This window comes from Kwoniella pini, chromosome 1 (genome assembly GCF_000512605.2).
Source record: "Kwoniella pini CBS 10737 chromosome 1, complete sequence".
Classification (NCBI taxonomy): domain Eukaryota; kingdom Fungi; phylum Basidiomycota; class Tremellomycetes; order Tremellales; family Cryptococcaceae; genus Kwoniella; species Kwoniella pini.
Window position 1 is genome coordinate 3,350,377 of NC_091716.1, and position 22,143 is coordinate 3,372,519.

General features: G+C 39.3%; 12 protein-coding genes across 12 annotated transcripts; 10 read left to right on the top strand and 2 right to left on the bottom strand.

Annotated features, from left to right (window-relative positions):
* Positions 1-1,411: 1,411 nt before the first annotated feature.
* I206_101276 (uncharacterized protein) lies at positions 1,412-3,781 on the top strand (the record flags this gene model as incomplete). Its single annotated transcript, XM_019151832.1, has 7 exons — positions 1,412-1,866; positions 1,944-2,006; positions 2,063-2,297; positions 2,419-2,659; positions 2,735-2,955; positions 3,060-3,537; positions 3,612-3,781. The coding sequence occupies 7 exons, from the start codon at positions 1,412-1,414 to the stop codon at positions 3,779-3,781; spliced, it is 1,863 nt and encodes a 620-aa protein (XP_019013970.1).
* A 704-nt stretch (positions 3,782-4,485) lies between these two features.
* Positions 4,486-5,068, top strand: I206_101277 (uncharacterized protein; the record flags this gene model as incomplete). Its single annotated transcript, XM_019151831.1, has 4 exons — positions 4,486-4,619; positions 4,696-4,805; positions 4,886-4,905; positions 4,982-5,068. The coding sequence occupies 4 exons, from the start codon at positions 4,486-4,488 to the stop codon at positions 5,066-5,068; spliced, it is 351 nt and encodes a 116-aa protein (XP_019013969.1).
* Positions 5,069-5,747: 679 nt separating this feature from the next.
* I206_101278 (uncharacterized protein) lies at positions 5,748-6,394 on the top strand (the record flags this gene model as incomplete). The annotated part of the gene is made up of 4 exons (XM_019151830.1): positions 5,748-5,887; positions 5,993-6,102; positions 6,185-6,204; positions 6,275-6,394. The coding sequence occupies 4 exons, from the start codon at positions 5,748-5,750 to the stop codon at positions 6,392-6,394; spliced, it is 390 nt and encodes a 129-aa protein (XP_019013968.1).
* Positions 6,395-6,960: 566 nt separating this feature from the next.
* Positions 6,961-7,575, top strand: I206_101279 (uncharacterized protein; the record flags this gene model as incomplete). The annotated part of the gene is made up of 4 exons (XM_019151829.1): positions 6,961-7,100; positions 7,170-7,279; positions 7,357-7,376; positions 7,441-7,575. 4 exons carry the CDS (start codon positions 6,961-6,963, stop codon positions 7,573-7,575), a joined length of 405 nt encoding a protein of 134 aa, XP_019013967.1.
* A 408-nt stretch (positions 7,576-7,983) lies between these two features.
* On the top strand, positions 7,984-8,901 carry I206_101280 (uncharacterized protein; the record flags this gene model as incomplete). Its single annotated transcript, XM_019151828.1, has 4 exons — positions 7,984-8,091; positions 8,165-8,220; positions 8,292-8,607; positions 8,737-8,901. 4 exons carry the CDS (start codon positions 7,984-7,986, stop codon positions 8,899-8,901), a joined length of 645 nt encoding a protein of 214 aa, XP_019013966.1.
* A 796-nt stretch (positions 8,902-9,697) lies between these two features.
* Positions 9,698-10,397, top strand: I206_101281 (uncharacterized protein; the record flags this gene model as incomplete). The annotated part of the gene is made up of 3 exons (XM_019151827.1): positions 9,698-9,861; positions 10,020-10,179; positions 10,263-10,397. The coding sequence occupies 3 exons, from the start codon at positions 9,698-9,700 to the stop codon at positions 10,395-10,397; spliced, it is 459 nt and encodes a 152-aa protein (XP_019013965.1).
* Positions 10,398-10,945: 548 nt separating this feature from the next.
* Positions 10,946-11,876, top strand: I206_101282 (uncharacterized protein; the record flags this gene model as incomplete). Its single annotated transcript, XM_019151826.1, has 4 exons — positions 10,946-11,110; positions 11,165-11,220; positions 11,280-11,604; positions 11,727-11,876. 4 exons carry the CDS (start codon positions 10,946-10,948, stop codon positions 11,874-11,876), a joined length of 696 nt encoding a protein of 231 aa, XP_019013964.1.
* A 247-nt stretch (positions 11,877-12,123) lies between these two features.
* I206_101283 (uncharacterized protein) lies at positions 12,124-13,099 on the top strand (the record flags this gene model as incomplete). Its single annotated transcript, XM_019151825.1, has 4 exons — positions 12,124-12,276; positions 12,339-12,394; positions 12,466-12,829; positions 12,902-13,099. The coding sequence occupies 4 exons, from the start codon at positions 12,124-12,126 to the stop codon at positions 13,097-13,099; spliced, it is 771 nt and encodes a 256-aa protein (XP_019013963.1).
* A 150-nt stretch (positions 13,100-13,249) lies between these two features.
* I206_101284 (uncharacterized protein) lies at positions 13,250-15,057 on the bottom strand (the record flags this gene model as incomplete). Its single annotated transcript, XM_019151824.1, has 4 exons — positions 13,250-13,849; positions 13,919-14,005; positions 14,064-14,142; positions 14,207-15,057. 4 exons carry the CDS (start codon positions 15,055-15,057, stop codon positions 13,250-13,252), a joined length of 1,617 nt encoding a protein of 538 aa, XP_019013962.1.
* A 396-nt stretch (positions 15,058-15,453) lies between these two features.
* Positions 15,454-16,575, top strand: I206_101285 (uncharacterized protein; the record flags this gene model as incomplete). The annotated part of the gene is made up of 4 exons (XM_070202358.1): positions 15,454-15,635; positions 15,719-15,822; positions 15,886-16,213; positions 16,284-16,575. 4 exons carry the CDS (start codon positions 15,454-15,456, stop codon positions 16,573-16,575), a joined length of 906 nt encoding a protein of 301 aa, XP_070058459.1.
* A 275-nt stretch (positions 16,576-16,850) lies between these two features.
* I206_101286 (uncharacterized protein) lies at positions 16,851-18,451 on the bottom strand (the record flags this gene model as incomplete). The annotated part of the gene is made up of 7 exons (XM_019151822.1): positions 16,851-16,970; positions 17,029-17,225; positions 17,280-17,404; positions 17,460-17,592; positions 17,660-17,887; positions 17,960-18,047; positions 18,119-18,451. 7 exons carry the CDS (start codon positions 18,449-18,451, stop codon positions 16,851-16,853), a joined length of 1,224 nt encoding a protein of 407 aa, XP_019013960.1.
* A 976-nt stretch (positions 18,452-19,427) lies between these two features.
* Positions 19,428-22,125, top strand: I206_101287 (uncharacterized protein; the record flags this gene model as incomplete). The annotated part of the gene is made up of 14 exons (XM_070202359.1): positions 19,428-19,607; positions 19,680-19,687; positions 19,842-19,878; positions 19,942-20,088; positions 20,197-20,291; positions 20,365-20,541; positions 20,603-20,714; positions 20,794-20,905; positions 20,982-21,170; positions 21,233-21,348; positions 21,411-21,533; positions 21,608-21,688; positions 21,762-21,846; positions 21,920-22,125. 14 exons carry the CDS (start codon positions 19,428-19,430, stop codon positions 22,123-22,125), a joined length of 1,668 nt encoding a protein of 555 aa, XP_070058460.1.
* Between the last annotated feature and the right edge of the window lie 18 nt (positions 22,126-22,143).

The window sequence follows — 22,143 nt, forward strand, 5'->3', positions numbered from 1 at the left end:
TTGTATTTAGTCGGAAGAACGATCGTCGAGCATCGAGCGGCAAATGTATGCTATTTCAGGAGAATCGTTACTGTCCTACTGATATCTAATAAGTTGGAGATGACCTGTGGTATTAGGTGGTCGATACCATAGATCGACGTTTAAAAGCGTGCACTCACAATGAATGAATGAAATGCAATTGCTAAATTGATTATAGGTATATGCTATGCTGTGTCTAAAGAGTTACAAATACAAATACAGTCTAATTCCAGAATAATACTTTCATTCCTTTATCCTTAATGACCCTTTGATAAGTATGTGTATGAAGTGTGTCGAGTGCGTGGTAGACGATCCGTGCGTCGATTTACTATTAAAAAAGAGTGTTTAGTATAATTGATTATTACAATACAATGAATAGGAATTATGGTCGATCAAATTTCATAATAATAATACAAATACAGATTGCATGATCTCATCTTTTACTCAACTCCCTTACATATGGCTTAAAGAGAAAGGCTTGGTGTGAATGAATGGGTTAAAATGTGAAACGTACTTGCCGTTTCATTTCGTTCATAAAAAGGTTAAAAAGTCTTAATTGATCCTTGATTATTATATGGGTGGAGGCTGTGTACCCCGCATATAAAATGTCAAAATCAATCGCCTACCCCGCAAACTTCAGAGAAAATGTGTTGATTTTTACAAGATTTTACGTTTTACGTTCTAGCGGAATCATGGAAGCGGCATCTTTTTCGTTACAGTATACGTCGCTGCTTTGGAAAGAAATATCCTGATCTTACTCACTACAGCCTCTCAACCGATTCATCTGACCAAGAGAGATCTCATCATCATCACCGTTGACAGTACTCTCATTCTTCACCGCATTCACAGTAGTCAATCCTTATAAAGCTTCCCAATACTCGGAAAAAAAGAGATTCCGATCCGTAATTCTCCTCATAATACCAAATCTCGCTTAATGAAAACCGGGGGAATTGAACCGCCACGCGATGATTTGTTATTCGGTGTTCGACCGGTTATACAAAAGAGTATTTAAACCGGTCGAGGGTTTCGTCACTCTACTCACTAAACTGCTGCATCCGAATTCATCGGCACAAAATGTTATGTTGTGTTTGATACGTTCATCCTCACTTTGCCAAATATATATATAAATCATTCACCAATAACTCATGGGGAAAAGCACCATGTCCATACAAACCTAGGTTAGACTATACTGCAAATCATATCGAATACAACTTGTGCAGGATATACATCAATCACGAATATAACTAAAGCCAAAATCACAAATGCTACTTCGTTCTTCTTCATCTGTCTCACGTATATCTCGGTCTTCAGCTTTATTACCGAGTGTCAAAGTGAGGACATTCTGCTATCATCATAGTTATGCATACGCTGACGAGAAAATTAGGCATATAAAATGTCATCACCTATTTCCAAAAGACCCTTGACTACTTCGCCAACTCCTAAATCCGAATCTCAATCCTCTGTGAAACCACTATACGCCTCTCAAGGCGATCTTCCACATTTACCTATCCCAACGTTAAATTCAACATTTCACAAATACCTTGAAACTCTCCAACCACTTTTATCAAAAGAAGCTTATTCTCGAAATGAAAAATTCGTAAAACAATTCTTGAATGACGACTTTTCTAAAGTTCTCCAAAAGAGATTAGAAGATCGAGCTGCTCAAAAGGATTCATGGTTATCTGAATGGTGGAATGAAGTTGCTTATATGGGATATAGAGGACGAATCATACCTGATGTATCGTATTTCTATATTCACAAGAGAGGTTTAGGCAATGGTCAATCACAAGAAGAAAGGGCTGCTGAGCTTGTAAGAGCTACTGTGGAATTCAAGAAACTCGTCGATAGGTTAGTCAGCTTATCGATTGCTTCTAGCCTTCGGCCTGAAGCAGAGCACAAGCTGATATTATACTGTGAATACGCAGCGAGATACTTGAACCTGAAAAAGTCAAAGGACAAGCATTATGTATGAACTCATATCAATACCTGTAAGCTGTTTCGCATCTCGAACCCTCACCTTGAAAAATAGCTCACACCGGAATAGGTTCAACGCAGTCCGAACACCGACGAAACCATCTGATGTCCCCACCAACCACGGAGCACAGAATCACCATATCGTCGTTTTACGAAAAAACAGGTATTACAAGGTCGATACACAAGGAAGGAGTAAATCTGAGCTTGTGGACGCATTCAAAGAGATCAAGGACCTGGCTGATCAGCAAGGAGAAGGAAGTGGAGTAGGTATTCTGACCGTTGACAACAGGGATGTATGGACTGAAGTGAGTGATCGATTCTCTCTCTATTGATCAATCAAGCTAGTTAAATCTCCGTTTTCTGTCCAATAATCCCGCTTCGCATACAGATGACACAATGCTGATACCTCTGAACTTTGATGGTCAGGCTCGCGACCACTTAGTAAACCTTTCACCAAACAACAAATCCTCCATCGACGCTATAGACTCCGCAATCCTCCTCGTCTGTCTCGACGATGGACCAGCGCCCTCGACGGAAGACGCTAGAGCGTGGTCACTTTGGGCTGGTGGTCATGATAGATCACCCAAGGACAAAGGGTCGAATAGGTGGTTTGACAAGCATCAAATCATAGTGGATTCCAACGGTGAAACAGGTTTCAATGGTGAACGTGCGTGCTTCATATACAAAAACATCGAAAGCTGCATTACCAGCAGGAACTCATGACTAATGTATTGTTGCTCAGACTCGATGCTCGACGGTACACCCACTTTGCGTCTCAATGAATTCATGCTTGGATCCTTACAAGCTGGTAAAATCCCATTAGAATTACCTGAAAATGAAAAAGCCAAAACCCCTATGCCTAAAGTCGAAGAATTAGACTTTGAATTGGATGATAAGCTGAAAAGTATTGTAGCTAAGTCGAAACAAGGGTTTGGCGAGGAGATGAAGTTGCAGGACTTGAAGGTATGTTGATTCTCTGTTTTCTGCAGGGTCGTTTGGCCATGTTAATTGGGAAGAGCCGGTATCAGGGAAGAGCATGATACTGATAGATATGATTCACGTTGCAGATGGTCAACTTTGAAGGATACGGTAAAGAACTTATCAAAACCCATAAAATTTCTCCTGATGGATGGGTCCAAATGGTCAAGCAGTTAGCATTCACCAGACTATTCGGAAGACCAGGTATAACATATGAATCATGTCAAACTCGAAAATATCTGTTGGGACGAACAGAAGTCATTCGATCTGCATCTAACGAATCTAAAGCTTTTGCCGAATCTATGTTTTCTGACTCCGCTACCGATTCAGAACGAGAATCAAACCTTAGAAAAGCTGTTGAAAGGCATATTCAATATTCCGTATGGGCTTCTCAAGGTCAAGGAGTTGATAGACATATTTTTGGTTTGAAGAAACTTGTCAAGACTGATGAAGGAGAGAAAATACCTGAAGTATTTACGGATGAAGATGGATTAAGAAGTGGTCATTGGGAATTAAGTACAAGTCAATTGAGTAGTAAATTCCTTGATGGTTGGGGATACGGTGAAGGTGAGCGAAACTTCTTGCTTTGTGACCTCATAATTGAACGAGAAATGCTGATTCTATATGATCGCGAATGATAGTGGTCCCCGATGGATACGGTCTTTCTTATTCTATTTTAGATAATAAGATTACATGGTGTATCACAACTAAGAACAATGACGCTGAAAAATTCGGTAAAGCTTTGTGCGAGGCAGCTGAGGAGATCAAGGTTGTTTTGGAAAGGAATAAGAAAGCTAGTTCGAAGTTGTGAGACCTATCGGAGTGGGATAGTCATGAGTTATGAGAATACAAATCGTCGTCATACCTTGATTAAGAAATGAATCAGACACTTTGTAGATTGTATTAGATGACTCGGAATAGATCTTACGCTATGCATGTCATCTCCTGTCTTCTGCTCGATTACATTGTTACAGGTGGCTTGATCCTGTTCGAATAAAGTGGATCAGCCGACTTCTGATGAATCATCATTAGATGTGTGGAGTCTGATGGGTCTTCGGATCCGGACTGTAATCCGACTAAGATGAGGCTCAGCATGAAATTTGAGTGAAATTCTGTACCAGCTGATTTGAGCATTCAACACAAGGTGAACGAGTAGTCGAGGCTGGGCTGGGTAGGTATCATAGCGCTGAAGGATCAACAATTCATACCGGAATGACCGTGAGCCCGGGATCAGGAGTACACTAGAACATGAGTTACATGGCGAATTACCGAAATAAACTATGAAAAAGCCTATAGAGTGATCCGGGAGAAATGCGATGTAACGAAAGCAATGCTATTCCTTTTGATAATCTTGGCATATCCTTTCAAACATATTATAAATTCTTATATAAAGGTGGAATTTTTTGACTGGATTTTGAGAGGTCTTTTTATTAACCTTTTCATTAATTTTTATTTACATTTACATTTACCAAAACCTAATTTGTTATTTAAAAAATAATTCAATATCAAGTCAAAATGCGTTCAAGTATCACATTTCTCATTACCATTTTCTCAACTTTAACGATTATCAAATCACAAGAAGATAATTATTCTAATCCTATTTTAGTTGCTAAGCCAAATAATGTAACAATGGATCAATTTGAAGTAGAGTAAATACGTTATCCCTTTTCGAATTTCGAGTAATATGATTCTTACAATACTTGTACCGTACCTTTTCATTTATAGTTTCGAAAGACTTTGTCCTATTTGGATTTCACCTCCAACTGCTTCTGATGGATGGTATTACGATTCAACAATTTTTATTAGAGGTGGAACGGAAGGTAATTCCCCAGAATGTAAGTTAATTCATACAAAAGGAATGCAATTCAGTTCTACGATATTGCTTCAACTGACTATTTCTTATATTTGCTATCAGATTTAGCAATTGTTAATTGTGTAAGTTCAACGGTATTCACAAGTTCGACCAAACCCCAGAAAACGATTTTAGCTCATATTAGACACTTTATTACAGCTTTATAAAACTAGAGGTGGCGAAAAGAACGTTGCTTTTGAAATTGTTGATTCTCTTGGTGGATCAATTGCTAATGAGGGTATCTAATTATTCTGATCCCAAGACGTCTGGCAATATAACCGCTAGTGGAATGTAAGCTTGTGATTCATGTATGATATGTGCATAAAGGTGTATCGCATGTGTTGTATACATGCACTATCTCATTGCATCTCCCAGACTTCGGAAATTTCTCTTAGAACTGCTCTACTGTACAATAATCTTCCCCTGAGCAATGAATTACATCAATCCTGTGTACACGTTGATATGAGACGCGCAATTCATGAGTCAGAATTCCATCGATATGGTCATTAGATATACAGTATCCCGCTTGGCCCCATCGCTCGGACGGTTTTCTCGGTGATAATTTCGCTCCGCTAACTCAGCCACAAGGGAATTCAATCCGGCTTCAATCAACGTCAGAACCTCCTTTGAGCTTATCATTCTTCACACACAAGCTAATTTAGGCTCCACTATGACCATCTACCCCTTGAATATCCATTCCTCGATCAATTGCCAAGACAACAAACCCGTTCATCCTGTTCGCCGAATGGTGGATCATGTGGGTTGATTGGATTGAACGACTACCTGATCATATCGTCTCAAGTACATAAATATCAATCCGTTGGCAGGTATATCAATATCGTAGAGATATTAATCATTCTTCAATAGTGATCATTTGAACAAATCACATTACAACGATCGACTGAAATATAAAAATCACGTTAAAATGTACTACACTAAACTTACCATCGCTCTTTTCACATCTCTCTTTGTCAGTGTATCTGCTTCTCCTTTCCAAAGAGACTTTCCAGGTCCAGTAGAAGTTATTAGACCTGAAAATATCACCACGGAGGAATTCAAGCAGGAGTGAGTAAATCATCCTCATATCAATGTCCCGTGGACTATTAAGTATCCCAGTTCGGGTGAAATCTATTCATCAACTGATGAGCTCATTCTATTTTGCCTTGATAGATTCCTCGAACTTTGTCCTAAATATTATGGAGAAAGTGAAATTACCGATAAACCAATTTTCGTATTTGAAGATTTTCAAGAGAGTTTCGATCAAGATACTTGGCAAGGTAGTGAGTTAAGTCCATATCATCTTTTATCATTGGTCAATACTGATGAAACAACTTTTCAAATTCCTCCCTTGATGGTTTATAGGAAAAGCAGATGTTAGCTGCGTAAGTGTTTCTTTTGATTTCGCCAATTTTTCATCAGCTGATTAGTCTAAAATTCAATCCCTCGTTTTAGATTTATCAATACCCCACAGCTGAATATCAAAACATTGGTGTAGACGTAGCTATGGCTCTTGGTGGAGATGGTATTGTTCATACTCTCCCAGTAGAGGATTCTTCAGATGCTCCCCAATAAGCATAATTACTATCGTGAAATAACATGATTTGAGGAATCGGACTGAATATGGTATAGTGTCAGGAAGGAGGTTCTGATCCAATGTGGTGGTTTTGTAACTATACTCTCGATGAATCTGGTGATTGGATCAGGTTCATTATGGTCACGAGACGAGCCAATGCTCGCAGCCGACCGTGCGAGCATGCACACACTTCGAACAGGTGATCACCTAGGGGAAAGTCATCGAATAGTATTCTAATGGGATTCATGCCCGCATCTAAGCGCATCTTGATCTTGTTAGTCGCTTGTATTCTGTTACTCCGCCTGGCCTGTTCCCCGATGACCCAGCTGAGGCTCATGTCTTCTGTATCAAAGGTACCATCAAGCCAAGCCAAGCCATTTGACCGAGAGATGATCAACCGAGAAACTGATAGTGTAGCACGTCAATCCTACATTCCTGTTATGACAGATTATAGATCAAATAATATATAAGTTTACTTCTTTTCTTCGTATCATTCTTTCCCCTGTTATTCGTCTCAGACATAAGCATCTTACTACTCTTCAAGTCTTAAAACATACTTTCGAAAATGTTTTCAATCAAGATTATTCTAGCAATTATCAGTTCCCTCATTATTGGCATATCTGGTAAACCTATTCATCCTACTTATCCTGAACCTGTATTCGTGCTTAGACCAAACAACATAACCATGGATCAATTCAAAGAAGAGTGAGTCTTTCATCGTCAAATAAGGATGAACCTAATCATTACTCATTTCTTTTCGGGTTTGTCATCTAGATTTTTAGTTCTTTGTCCTAAATATTATGGTAATAACGAGGTTACAGATCAACCAATTTTTATCTTCGAAACTTTTCAAGAAAGGTTTGAAAAAGATATTTGGCATGGAAGTGAGTCAAATTTTCTATAGAAGCATTACAGCGTCATATTCTCGCATTATTAATGAGTATGTAATTTTTTTTTTTAGGAAAAGCAGCTGTACAATGTGTAAGTAATTCTAATTGGAGAAGCAGCTGAATCCTTTTCTGATGTTGAATCTACGCAACTGTAGATCTACCAATTCCCTACTGCTGGATATCAGAATATTGGTGTTGATATAGCTAGAGCTCTTGGTGGAGATGGTCTCATTTCTATCGATCCCATTGAAGGTGGACCACTCGCAGGTGGAGATGCTGACGAAGAGTAGTAGGAACGACGTCCCGGCTTGTAATTCTGTGTCTGTACTTCGAGAATATATGAAATGCAACATGATGATCTAAATCCTCCGGAGATTTGGTGAAGACTCATGCTACGAATTGAACGAAATGCGTTCCTATGAATCAGAGATAGCCGTGGTTGAGGACAGCCACGTCCAGGACGCGACTTTTATCGGCTATGACCGAGTCAAGACCGAGTCGCTTTTGATAACCGAGAACGAGTGGAATGACAACTTCCCGGTCAAGCTCTATTATTGTCGTTCCTTTGTGCTCTGTCGACTCGAATTAGAAACAATTACGATCTCATGGCTCTCTCAAGATGTCAACAGTTGTAGAACGCCAAGTCCTTTTACCGCGTATCCAAAAATCCATTGTGATATAACATAATCCCATGTAGCATGCCCTCACACTCTCTTATTCAAGATGGCCCGAATGGTCCTTATATACAATTACCGAATCATAATTTGAAACTCACTTTGTGGCAAGAGACCGATGTCAATGATGCTGTGAGCTTCACATGATTTGCAAAGCATAATACCAGATTGTTGAATTGCCAAGTTTACGTATAATGTATTTTAGGTTGCTTTGTTTAATCATCCAGATATAGGCAGATGGTCAATTACTCGACCATACCCGTGAGTCATACACAAGTAATCTGAACATCTGGGGTGATTCTGGATCTATACTCACTGATTTTCATCTACAGGTACACCACGCAAGATTATAAATACATTTCCTCAGCCATCCCATCTCTCGAAAAACTCGCTCTATCGCTTATAAACGAATCTTCTCCTGATCTCAAATCCATTTCAACGGCTCCTATATTCCCATTATCCGCCTTGAGAAATAATAAAGGAAAGGTAGTTGGTTTTTGTAGTATTGGTTATTCACAAAAAGAAAAAGGAAGTTGGGAAATTGCATATGATCTTCATCCGGATTTACAACGTAAAGGTATTGCAACGGTTATGGTCAAATCCATATTAGACTTTGTAAAAGGTCTTGGAGTAGAAAGGGTTATTGCGGTAAGTGATTACCCATCACATCAAATTCCCTTACTTGACATCTCATGGAGTGTCTCATCGAATTTTCTTAATCACAAACGGAATTCGAGATTGTCTCGGCTGATTGTTTTTGCGTATCACTTATTGTAGTTCGTCGAATCAACCAATATTCCTTCGGCGTCCTTATTACGAAGATGCAATTTCACTTTCGTCGAACATAAATCACAAAATTGGGCAGAAGAAAATGGATGCGGTTCAAGGCTCTTGAATTGGTATGAAATAATTCTTCAACTCGAACCCATTCCAGTTAAATAGTAATCTGAGATCCAGTTAGATGTATTACGTGTTATAGGGTGCTCTCCCACGTGGATGTTCAGGACCTTAGATAAACCCCGAATATCAGATTCAGCATTACGCGCAGATGAGGGCTGCCACTAATATCCGCTAGTAGTACTATATAAGTTCCTTGTTTTTAGACACCATTTGCCGCAGTTCCATGCATGTTTCCCTAGGTGAGCAACTTGTCTCGAACTAGTCACCGCATAACGTCATCCCTCTTTCTGCTTCCAATATCTAAATTGTTCAAATATACCATCTCAAACGACAACATGTATCTTCATTCTCAATTTCAAAGAGCGGCATTCGAAGAGTTCCAATCCCGTACGAAACAACGCACAAACAAATTTAACGTAATGACAATTCTTATAAGCTTAGCTGCTCGTAGATGGTTAACGTCAGAGTTTTGGGACAAAGAAAGATTTTTACCCTGAATTTACGATATACTCTAAAATAATATAGTGCAAGTGAGACTTTATTTCGCTTACGGTAGTTTTTTGGGTGTTTTTCCTCCTATTGTTATTATGAGGCCAATGATATAGTACGTACTTGTAGACGGGAGGTTTTGATTTGAAGCGGGAAGATATTTGTACACTCACATTAGATAATTCACATAACTTCATGATAAATACATCTATCAGTTCTAATCGTTTATTATATGTCAATTGATTTATGACCTCAAAAGCTATATTAAGATACACGAAGACGAGTAGCCAGAAATCGACCTTATCATTAGCACGATTGACCAACTGAAGATTCCTATATCGCAACCAAAATGCGCTCCTTTTCTTCAAGGATACCTATATTACTAGTCACCTTTTTCTTACTGTCGTTGGTAATTCGAGTGGAAGCAAGATCACAAAGGCAGAAGAGAGATGTTATTAGTGTGCTAGATATAGATGTACCGGAATATATGGATAGATGGGATTATACAACAGAGTGAGTGTTCTCATGTCTGGCGCGTTTCCTTCCTTTCTTTGTGTGCGTGAAAATGTATTTCACTGTCAAATTCATTAAGAAAGTTTGATTCTACTGTCGAACATGTGTCTAAAAGCAAGTTATTAAATCTTACAAAGGCTGATCGCTTTCACTTTTAGATTTAACCACATATGTACAGGAATATTTCCAGATGATGGGGAACCAGATACACCAATATTGATAGAAACATATGCAGAATATTCAAAAGGTAGCAAATTATCAATACAAAATAAAGAAATTGATAGCCCTGTAAAAGGTGTCGTTTTTCTAGTCAGCTGTGTAAGTCATTCGTCAATCTTTATCATTTCCTTCAGTAATTCCAAATAGAACAATGGTTTGACTTACAATTTATGGTTTTATAGATATATCGATATCCAGATGGAGAGCTTCATCAGATAGGTGAATATATAGCTGAAAAAGTTGGAGGAAGGGTGGTCAGATATGTTAATCCGGATGCTCATTTAGATGGAAAGAAGAAGGAAAAGGCAAGGCGATGATTAATCCGCCAAGAGGAAAGGCAGTGATTGGTATTAGATGAACAAGGTTCGACTGTGATCTCAACTTTCAGTTCATAAATGGTATATGATAGTCATAAATCGACATTATCTGTGGTCGAGGACAATGATCGTCAGATGGATATTACAATTAACGTACAAACGGACATTTTCAGTTTAACACAGTTTTTCCTTTCGTATACATATATACCACCATATTTGATCTTGTATATCTATTTTGTACTATACCTATTAAACTTGTTCGGTAAACGCATATGCAGTTGTCACTGTTCCTGGTGATGTACGACGGAATCTTTGATCGATTTCGAGGAGTGCAAGGACATTCACATGGATCGCAGTCGGCTCAATCCGAAATCCACTGTTATCGCATCTTGGACGATTCGGCGTGATATAGGTACTCTATTTTCGACTCGATATGAAGTAATCTTTATACATCATCTCAAAAGATACTTCATGGGTATAATACATCCTTCCGACCTCAAGGAAATGCAAGGAAGATCATCGCGTGTGTACTCAAGCCAAAGTAAGAGATGAGGGAAGATCATACTGGAGATGATCCTCCACATGAAGGCAAACGGGGCAAAATCGATGAATGCCTTATCAAACTTGACGCAAATGGACGACCGTACATACCATTTCCTGAACATCCGGAACTCCGTCTTACACCATGGAAAGAAGACGATATAGATGATTTAGTGAGCTTATTTCCAGTCTTTCAAAAAATATCGAATTGATCCATAAAGCTTTAGGTAGAATTATTCAATCAACCAAATATAGCTAAATGGGGACACTCAAGACCATTCCCGTGAGTTTGGCTATACAATAATTTCCACCATCCTTGATTAAAACGATTCATATATTTAGGTACTTGAAAGAACACGTTTTAGATTCATTACCGAATTTAGGAAGAAATGATATTCAATATCTTACAATTCTTATAAATTCTTTACCAATTTCACCAAATTTATCAATTTATCCAAAAACAAAATTATCGCCTATAAGTGCAGTTCGAAATAAAGATGAAAAAATAATAGGAACTTTAAGTGTTAGACCTTCTTCAAATTTTAAAGGGGATTTTGAAATTTCTTATAATTTGCATGATCAATTAACGGGAAAAGGTATAGGAAAAGAAATGGTTAAAATTGGAATTAAATTAGCTAAATGGTTAGGAATTAAAAGATTATTAGCTGTAAGTTTTGTTTTCAATTATTTCTTCTCTCTCAAATAGACTGTTGGTTTTCATATATATATATATATATATATATATACATATATTATATACGCTAATTACAGATTTTTCATTGGTCTCAGTTCACGGAAATTGATAATCATTCTTCTAAAGCAATATTAAGAAACGCTGGATTTACTTTACATGCTGAACGATTAGTTGATTGGCCAGAACATAGAGGAGGAGGTAAAAGATCAGCTTATATATGGGAAATATATCCTCAATCCTCATAATGTAAACATGTCAGATTATATAATCACTTTGCAATACCATTTATCAATTGCATAAACAAGCGGTTAATCACGTCACGCACATGTTTATCGGTTCCGAATGTACGAGTCATTTACTCAACAAATGAAAACAATTATTCCTTGATTGCATTTTCAATCTTTTGCATGAGCTATGACTCTCGAAGCTACATCATAATGGTCTTATACACGTAGCAAGCATTCATAGACTTGCTTTCATTATAACCTCATAATGGTTACTTCAGACAACCAAACACCTCAAATCGATAGAAATATAGAAAATTATTCGATCAAAATTGGTGATGATGGAGAACCGTATATACCTCTCGATGGATTTCCCGATATCAAACTTACCCAATGGAGAATAAGCGATATTGATGATTTAGTAAGTATATCAAATCATCAGAATACATAAAATCTTGACAGCTCCTAATCAAGTTGTAGTAGATCGAGCTGTATAATCAACCTAGTGTATCGAAATACGCTGTTAATAGACCTATACCGTAAATTATAACTATAACGCTTTACAAGAAAATTCCTTTTGATTTTAATTGCTAAGAATTTGAGTTGATAGGTTCGAAAAAGAGAACGCCGCATTTTTATATCAAGAAATTCCAATACATCAAATATATTTACAACAATTAATCAATAATTTACCTAATCCACCTTCATTAGAAAATTATCCGAAAGGCGAAATATCACCTTTTGGTGTAATACGTTTAACCTCTTCTCCTTCTTCTTCTTCTTCTTCTAACAGATTAAATACTCAAGGTAAATTAATAGGTACTTTACATATAAGACCTTCTACATATTCACCTCAAAATTGGGAAATATCATATTATATTCATCCAAAATATACATCAAAAGGTATAGGTAAAGAAACTATAAAACAAGGATTAAATTTTATGAAATGGTTAAATATAAAAAGGATAATAGCTGTAAATCCTTCTCTGTTTTTTTTCCCTCAATTATGATTTCATGAGCTAACAATATGATGGGTATTATTTTAGTTCACAGCTAAAGAAAATATAGCATCAAATTCAGTTTTATTAAAAAATGGATTTTCATTGTATTCAACACATATTATAGATTGGCCTGAATTTCTCGGAGGTGGTAAGAAAGATGTTTGTTCTTGGGATAAATATCTTATTCCTTTCAAAGGTAAAGGTCCGCATATTGTAGAAGATCCATTGGCTGTGTATCTTTAATGATCTATCTGCAAGGCTCATACCTTTTCAGATTCACACTTTATATAGCTATGACATACATGCAGCGGCTCGTATATTTCCGCTACATCTCTACGTTTGTGTGTATATGATATGTACAACGTTAAAGCAAGGCATTCCCTATCAACAATCTTACTGATCAATCTCTAATATCTCGGATTTACTTCCTCCATTCCTTGCTTCCTGTTTAGCCATACCTACTGATCGAGCCAAACCTTCAACGACCTCATTCAAAACCCTAATTTCTTCTTCTGGACCTAAACCTACTTCTTCCGAGCTGCCAAGGTGGAAACCCATCATTGAGGCTCCAAACATCCCAATTTGATCTCTATAAACTTTGACTTTGATTCTAGTTTCTTCTAAATTCCTACTGAGGGCACGGATATTTCCTATCGTCTTGGTTGTTATCTTCAAATCCCGATCCACAAGTTCTGCTTTACTAGGTTCACCACCAACTAAAAAATGTGTTGACTTATCATAAACTCTCTTCCAGCCTGGTGATCTATCTCTTTCATATTGAAGACCTGTAGCTTTACGATTTAATTCGGTATACAGGCCTTGACCTTGTTCGGAAGCTCGTGAAGCTTGTTGAGCTGCTGTTGAGGTAAGGGTATATATTGAATCTAATTCGGTAGAGAGCCTTAGTATTAGGGAATGAAGCTTGCCAGAAATTACGGACGTCGAAGGACGGGATGAAGGCGGTCGTGACAGAATATCAACCAGATCCTTGAACTGAAAGGACGATCAGCCTGGACTACAATTCGAAAATATAGTCAATGATTCGACCAAATTTCCACTTACTTCCCACTGCAGCCAGCTAAAAGCGTTGACGGTTTTTGAATCGATGTGTACGATTTCATCGGATAGGTCTCGAGTCATATCGCCAAGCTAAAAAATCGATTTTGATCAACATCTAACGGTAAAGTAAATGATTGGTAAGTCCCACTTCTCTCAATTGTTCCGCTATGAAACCCTTCCCTTCGAGTGTGGATCCGGTATTCACAGCGACAGCTAATTCCCAGATCCTGTTGATAACGTTAGTATACATGTTAGATACCTAAGTTCGTTTTCGTGAGAATTACAGCTCACCTCACATACTCCAAACCACCAGCTACTCCACCCTGATTGAGAGTTCTGACGCTCTCGAAGATATCCCTTGCTCCTCTAGCTTCCTTTGTTAGCACTCTGGCATATTGACCAACATCCAAGTCGTCCTCGTTAGCCGAGGTTGTTGACCAAAAAGGCTTCGCAGGAATGACTGTTCCATTGTCATCGTGTTGTGATAGAAGGGAAGTATGGCAAAACAAACCGGTAAGTAGGCATGCCGGTGTCGCCAGTGTCTTCGCCGGGAGCAGTACAACCTCTTTCCCTAAGGAGATGTCGGAATCTTGAGCATAATTGAATGCTCGAGCTATGAAATTGCTTGAAACGGATCTAAATGCTTTACCCAAAAGCTTGAGGATGATTGAGGGTACAAGGGGTAAAATGAAATACGATGCTAAGCTGGCTATTGTTAAAAGCAACAGTCCATTGGCGAGATGAGCATACAAAGGGCTTAAGAGTATATTGATCGGAGCAAGAAGTAGTCGGAACGGTAATAAAAACAAATTGAGAGTATCTAAAAGGGGTATAGATTTGGCTGGCGGCTTTTTAGGCGTAGCGACCGCTTGTGTTCTGGGCGCTATCTGACTGAGCACAGGTTTCTTGTGAGGCGATCTGAGCTTTACTGATCGTGTTGAGCGAGCAACACGTCGAGGGGATGCCGACTCCCTGCTTGATATGGATAGTGGCTTTTCAGGATTTTGACTGTCAACATCTTCCCAAACTTCGTCAAATCCTTGGGTCTTGGCAGTCGCTTTTCGACGGGATGGTCCAGCCTGGGGAGGTGAGGGGTGAGAACGACGCAGCTTCGTAGGAGTTGAACGGCCATCCGACGACATTTGAACGTCAAAGCGAATTCTAACTATGATCAAAGGTCAAGGAATAATACGAAAACAAAATCATAGTAGGGTGGATGACATCTTGACTAAACCTCCACAATGAGCGGCGAAGTTGATGGGAAATGACGCTATGACACGTGGGTGATTTGAATGTTGCGGTGATGACCGATCAATTGGTTTTGTTGGTGAAATTTAAACGCGCGGCACGCCATCAGTGCTTATTTTACTATCTTTCGCCTTTGATAGTAGTTCGTATCAGATAAGTAAGCGAAAAAAGAAAGGGGAAAAAAAGCAATAACATAAGATCCAAAGAATATCGTAAAGACCTCAGAGTAGTACATTTCATTCGCATTGTTACAAAGACACCATCCTTCCTTGTCCAAGACATTGCTCACCATGTCTCTCTCTGGAACACTGACTACATTCGAAGCTGGACCATGGAAATTTCCATTGTTCACTTCAGGTGATCTGAACTCTGATAAAGCCGTAGCTTTCATTGGTGGATTGACGAATGGTCTAGGTGCTGTACCGTATACCTATCCTCTCTCCGAAGCTGTGGGTAAAGCTGGATGGAGATTGTGAGTTCTTACTCGTCGTGGTAGAATTAAATTATCACCATTTGTTGAAACGCAACGAAATGCTAATCTGCAATTCCATCCAGCATACAATTTCACTGGAGTTCGGCGTATGGCGGCTATGGCACAGGGAGCCTGAAGAGAGATAATAGTGAGATAGAAGCCTTAGTGAAACATCTCAGAAGTACTGGTGCGCATCGTCTGTCCTTTCCTAGTCTGACCAGGTGTTTACAATGCTGATCAAACTCGTTAGGCGTTAAAACTCTAGTACTCGCAGGTCATTCCACGGGCTCTCAAAATGTCATGCAATATCTCTCCAACCCATTGTACCAATCTTCAACACCTGAATCAGATGGGCTTCGTATAGAAGGCGGTATAATGCAGGCCCCCGCATCAGATAGGGAATTCCTAGATTTATTGGGTTTGAAAGACTGGTTTGACGTTCTACCTTTGGCAGAACAAATGATCAAAGATGGAAAGGGAGAAGAATTGATGCCTAAAGAGTTTTGTGAAAGTGCTGGATCTGATGGTGTACCATTACCTATCACTGCTTATAGAGTATGGAGTCTGGTTGGTGTCGGGTGAGCATCCTTGCTATCTTCCTTGGCATGAAAGATGAAATGTCTCCAAGCTGATTGCTCAAATTAATAGGGGGGATGACGATTTCTTTTCTGACGATATACCTGCAGAACCAAAAGAAGGATGCAAACATTCATTATCATCTTCATTCGGTAAATTATCCGCACCGGCTTTAGTTTTATATTCGGAAGAAGATGAGAAGTATCAAAAAGGCGATGTTCACGTGAAGCTCAAAAGATGGGAAGAAGCTTCAAATGGCAAACTTCACCTTCATTTCCTCAAAAATGCATCTCACGACGTTGTTCAACCTGAAGCACAGAAAGTTCTCTCTGAACTTGTCGTGGAATGGTTGAAGCAATTCTAAAGATTATAGCTAATTGTTAAAATACGACGGAGACATGATGAGACGTCTGAAGAAGTTCTTCAATAATCGATTAGAATAGACAACATGCATTGTATATACCCGAACCAAGTCGCAGAGGGATCCAGTATTTCATTTCATCGTGGATGAATACCTGCATCAGACAAAACCGTAAATTTGAAGGCTATCACTGCATACGATTCATTCAAATGACTACGACTGACATCAACGCTTTTCTTGCACTCCACGTTTTTTGTATACAACAGTTCGATACTGCTCTAGTACCTGGACTTAACATCTGGGGTGTTGACCCAACCCTTAAGCTGTAAATCTTCAGCCTTAGATTTAGACTTCGGGTCGAAAAATGGTTTCTCAGCCAATGACGAAACTCGAGTTCCCTGATTAAGTGAGATATTATCAGCGAAGGTCATTCGAATCGATCATGAAGTCGCTTACATGTCTTTCACCATCGTAATCGTATGAAACAGTATGAATGGTAGTTCTATTATCCCAAATTGCCGAAGTTCCAGGCGTCCAGTGCCACCTAAGTTGAATATCTGTAGATCTTTCAAATACGTTATACAAGTGGTTCAAGATTGCGTCAGATTCGGGTTTATCAAATCCTTCGATGTGAGAAGTCATAGCTTGGTTGACTGGATGAAATATCAGTACGTTGGTTTCGAGTGCGATGAGTAGGCTCCACTCACTCCATAAAGCTTTCCATCCTGTAACAGGGTGTGTTCTTACCAAAGGATGAGTTCTCTCCACGTGTTTTTTACCTCCTTCGGGATCATTCTGGTCCTTATAGCTATGAGCTGATCGATATACACCGCTAAGAAGAGTTTAATCAGCTACTGTGTTGTATGTAAAACCCGATATGAACTCACTTGAGGCCATCAATGACTTTTCGGAAAGCTGGAGAAAGTTTATCATACGCCGCATAACCTGATGCCCAGAGTGTATCACCTCCTACTTCAGGTACAGTATCTTGATGTAAATGAGTATACCCAGGTGGGTAAGCTGTATCATAAAATTATAAATTAACCGATCGTTTATACTTGTAATAACTGAATGATAATTGACCAACCTTCATGAACTAAATCAGTATGCCAACCGAATTGACCACCACCATAAGGTACTCTATGACTTCTACCATTGTAAATCTTATCCTTTCTACCTTGTTCCCAGATTAAAGTTATACCTCCACCTACTCCAGGTACTTGAGCAGCTTGAGGATGTTTTTCAATCTCTCCATCTCCAAGATAAACACCGAGATCCCTTTGCTGTTGAGGAGAAATATCTTGATCTCGGAAAACTATGTATGGTCCAAATACCCTTTATTAGTACTTATGAAATTCGAAATATATATGGGCCTGAGAAAACTCACAAACGATAGATCGTTCAGATACAAGTAAAGCAAGTTCATCTTTTTGTTTATCAGTTAAATCTTTTAATTGTAATCCTACAATCTCAGTCTTAAAAAAACACCCAAAAGACATTAGTTTTAAAAAAAAACATAAATTAGATGAGATTCCGATAAACTTACACCTATCCACTTAGTCAAATCTTTAACTTCTTTAGCAGCACCAAAAAGTGATTTCTTTTCTTTATCAGCTCTTAAAGCTGGATCTTTATATTCTCTTAAATTATCCCTAATCTTGCCTACATCTTGTACATATTCCGGAATTTTCTCAGGAAAATATGGATATCCATTTGATAAATCAATTCCTGCTTTTTGATATCTTCTTAAAGTATTATCAGGAGGTAAAACTACATTGTCCTTACCTGCTTGAAGTTTCGCTTTAAGAGCTGCAATATCCTCTAAAGAGGATTGAGCTGGAGCGGCAATTGGAGTATTATCTAAAGCTATTGGTGCCATTTTGTTGAACACTTGATTTTTCCCTTTGCTAAGAGAGGTGCTATGTTCATCGAAAACACTTGATGCTTTATAAATCCTTCAAAGTCGTCGATAACCTTACATCTTAGCTATTTACTCTTACGGATCTGACCGAACTGATTAATCAGCTTCACTCTTTCACATGATCACGTAGACCAATGGCGTGTGTTCAGATCATCAGCACTTTTGATATTACACAAATTGGTCATTCCGGTTAATCTTGAACTTTGGTGCACTTGTGAAGGAAGAGCAAAACTAATTTGATAACACATATTGCGTGACAACAATTTATTGATCAGTTAAAATGGCGTAATATCGAGATCTCCTCTTATCGGAAGTGTCCGATAACGGCTACTTTCGGCTCATTTTCTCCGGTTTTGAGCCTGTCGAATCTGGCGAAAATCGTTAAGACTTATATCCAACCTGTTAGAAAACTGAAGTAGCATTGCGTATAATCAAGAGACTTTGAAAATATATCTGGAGGCACAGAAGATCACGCCATCTTTCGAATTGTACTATGGAAATCCTTGGCTTGGCATTGGTAAAATCGCAGGAACATGGCTGAACCATCGCATCAACGCCAAGGCAAATGCAAAGAAGGTTGTTATCAAGCATCATGACGAACTACCGACTCGGATACCCATTTACTTGACTGGTGCAGAGGCTGTCGACTTGATAGCAAGGGATTAAATTAGTGTCTTTTCATTCTTGTGGCATATTGGAGGACTGACAGATAGCCAAGACTTCCATAGCGATGGCGATATATTTCGTCTATATCTAGCTAGCAGATGTGAAAATGCAGTATCATGTCGTAGCAAAGACCATGAGAGCATCGTTGTGAGCCCCTCGTACAAATACGGCCTACGAGCCTCGGGATACATGGGTCTCAATCCTCAGTCGACAAGTTTCACTGACGTATCTTTGGATTGGATAACCACCGTAGTAATTATCGTACATAATGTCTACCGTACCATACGTAGAAGAGCCAATTGGCAACATCAACGATAGAAGACCTGTCAGAGAAGCTCAGCCTATCAAGGAAACGTGGAAAGGCAGATTATGGGACACTCTTGATTTACCTTCCGATCAACGGAAGTTGTTGTTCAAGGTAGATGCGGTCATGCTTACTTTTGCCTCTGTGAGCTATCTTTCATAAGCGCTTCAATGTCATTGGATCAGAGATCCGGCTAGTATTTGAGTCTTCGTGTAGCTCGGATAGTAAGTCAAGCTCTCACAACGCTCGAGACAATTGCACTGATTTCATTAACGTTCAAATTGTCTTTTCACCATAGCTTGTAAGCCGCATCCGTTATCACTGGATATATGATCTGTAAAAAGTCAAACAAAAGCTGATGCAATCATTGATACCTAGCCTGAAGAATCTTGATCAACAAAACATCAATAACGCTGTAAGAGGTCACCATACTGAATCGGCTTGTCACGGAAATGGGTACTAATCATTTAACAAACAGTTTCTATCTGGTATGAAAGAGGACCTTGGGATGCATGGCAACGAGCTTGTGACCGCAGTCACAATATGGACGGTTGGTTATGTAATAGGCCAAATACCTTCAAATCTCCTCTTGACGAGGTTTGAGCCCCGTTTCGTGATTCCAGCGGTGCGTTGACTTTTGTGCTTCATATCTCAAATCTGCACGACTATCTTTGGTACACAGTTTCTACCACTATCGTACCGATCATGGCGCTAATAAGATGAAAATCCACAGTTGGAACTTGGTTGGGGTATCGCCACGCTCGGTTCTTATGCGGTCAAGTCCTACAAGTCATTATACGCTCTCCGTTTCTTGGTCGGACTATTTGAGTGGGTGGCAGATCTCTAATATCATCATTCATGCTGTGCGATGAAGGGGATCTGATGATCAGTGCCGGTGCAGATCAGGATTTTATCCCGGTATTCACTACATATTAGGATGTTGGTATACACCAAGAGAAATCGGAAAACGAGCAATGATTTTCTGGCTTGCCGGATCAATCGGTTCAATGTTTAGTGGTTTCTTACAAGCTGCTGCGTATACCCAATTGAATGGTGTACATGGTCTTGCAGGATGGAGGTCAGTAAAGCTACCGGTTTTTGCGACATGGTAGAAACTAAAGTTTCATTTACCATATCAGATGGTTATTTATTATCGACGCAATCATAACTTTACCAATTGCTTTATTAGGCTTTGTCTTCTTTCCCTCAGCCCCTCTTCAAGACAAGAAAGCTTGGTGGCTCAATCAGGAGGTCAGTGACATTTTCTTTTCGTCTGTCCTCGTGAACTACGGGCACGGCTGACGGCTCCCTCATTCGCTTGATCGTTTAGGAGCATGAGCTTGCTCAATGGCGATTGACAAGTATCGGTCGAGCTGGAAGGTCCGAGTGGACCAAAGCCAAGTTCAAGAAGCTATTCAGTAGCTGGCATACATACGTTATACGTGAGTCATTTATTGACTACCAAGGTCTCAGCCCTTGGTCATTGGCTGACCTCGAAGCATGTTCTCCTTCATCTAGCTTTCCTTTACGTTGTGAGTGCTTTCCTGAAAATCTACCCGTTTCATGTGGCTGATCAAGTGGGTTTGATGCTTAAGATCTGGAATAATGGTGGCGGACAACAAGCTATGGGATACTGGTTAAAATCATTCAATGCCAATCCTGCACTTGTACCAGGTGTACATTTCTCAGTCCCAGAAATCAATCAGCGTAAGTGTATTTTATCTTGTTCAGACAAAGATGATGCCGCAGCTGAGAAACGAACATCGCAGTTCCCCTGATCACTCGAGCTATTTTTATAATCAGTGCAATCGCTTACGCGTGGCTATCTGATGGACCGTTCAAGGGGCGAAGATGGCCCTTCATCTACGTCAACGCAGTTTGTTCAGTAAGTACCCAGGCTGGACACCAGCATCGAGATCTACCTGAGCTAATTCGAACGCTTTCCAGCTCATCTTCGCTGGAGTGTTGCTGAAAATTGATCTTTATGCCAACATTACTGGAACAAAAGTGTTATATTGGTTCCAAGATTTTGGTAGTGGTGCTGGACCTCTTATCTTGACTTGGATCATTGTGCGTTCTACTGTATTCGAAGTTGAAAGGACGGCACTCATTGGAAGCTAATCTTTTGAACTAATGATACACAGGAAATTTGTTCAGATGATACCGAGAAAAGAGCTTTATTGGTCGCAGCAGGAAACGATCTAGCATATGTGTTCCAAAGTATAGTGAGTTCAGGTTCTGTTAGCTTGAGCATGAAAATCATAGACAATCGCGCTAACTGACATACACTTTCCGAAGATGCCCAATTTCGTTTGGAAAACGGTTGATTTCCCCGAAGCGAGAAAAGGATGGACATATTCATTATGCTTAGCAGTTTTACTCAGTAACTCCTTTTCCATTTCGTTCTATTGCCAATCGTTTGATCTTTGTTGCTGATCTTTCATTCGTCATTGTAGTATTGTGGACAACCCTGATTTTGATTTTACTTCGGAGAGACGAGAAGAAGGCTCTAAGATCACAGGCAGCTATCGCATCTGATGTTGCGATTCCGAACAGTCCCGTCGAATCAAGCAGCGATAATCGTCAGGATGAGAAAGATAGAGATGATTATTCACCAAGTATCGATAATCTCAGTAATCCAGCGGCTTTGAACAAGGTCTGACGGAATTTAGCCACAGAA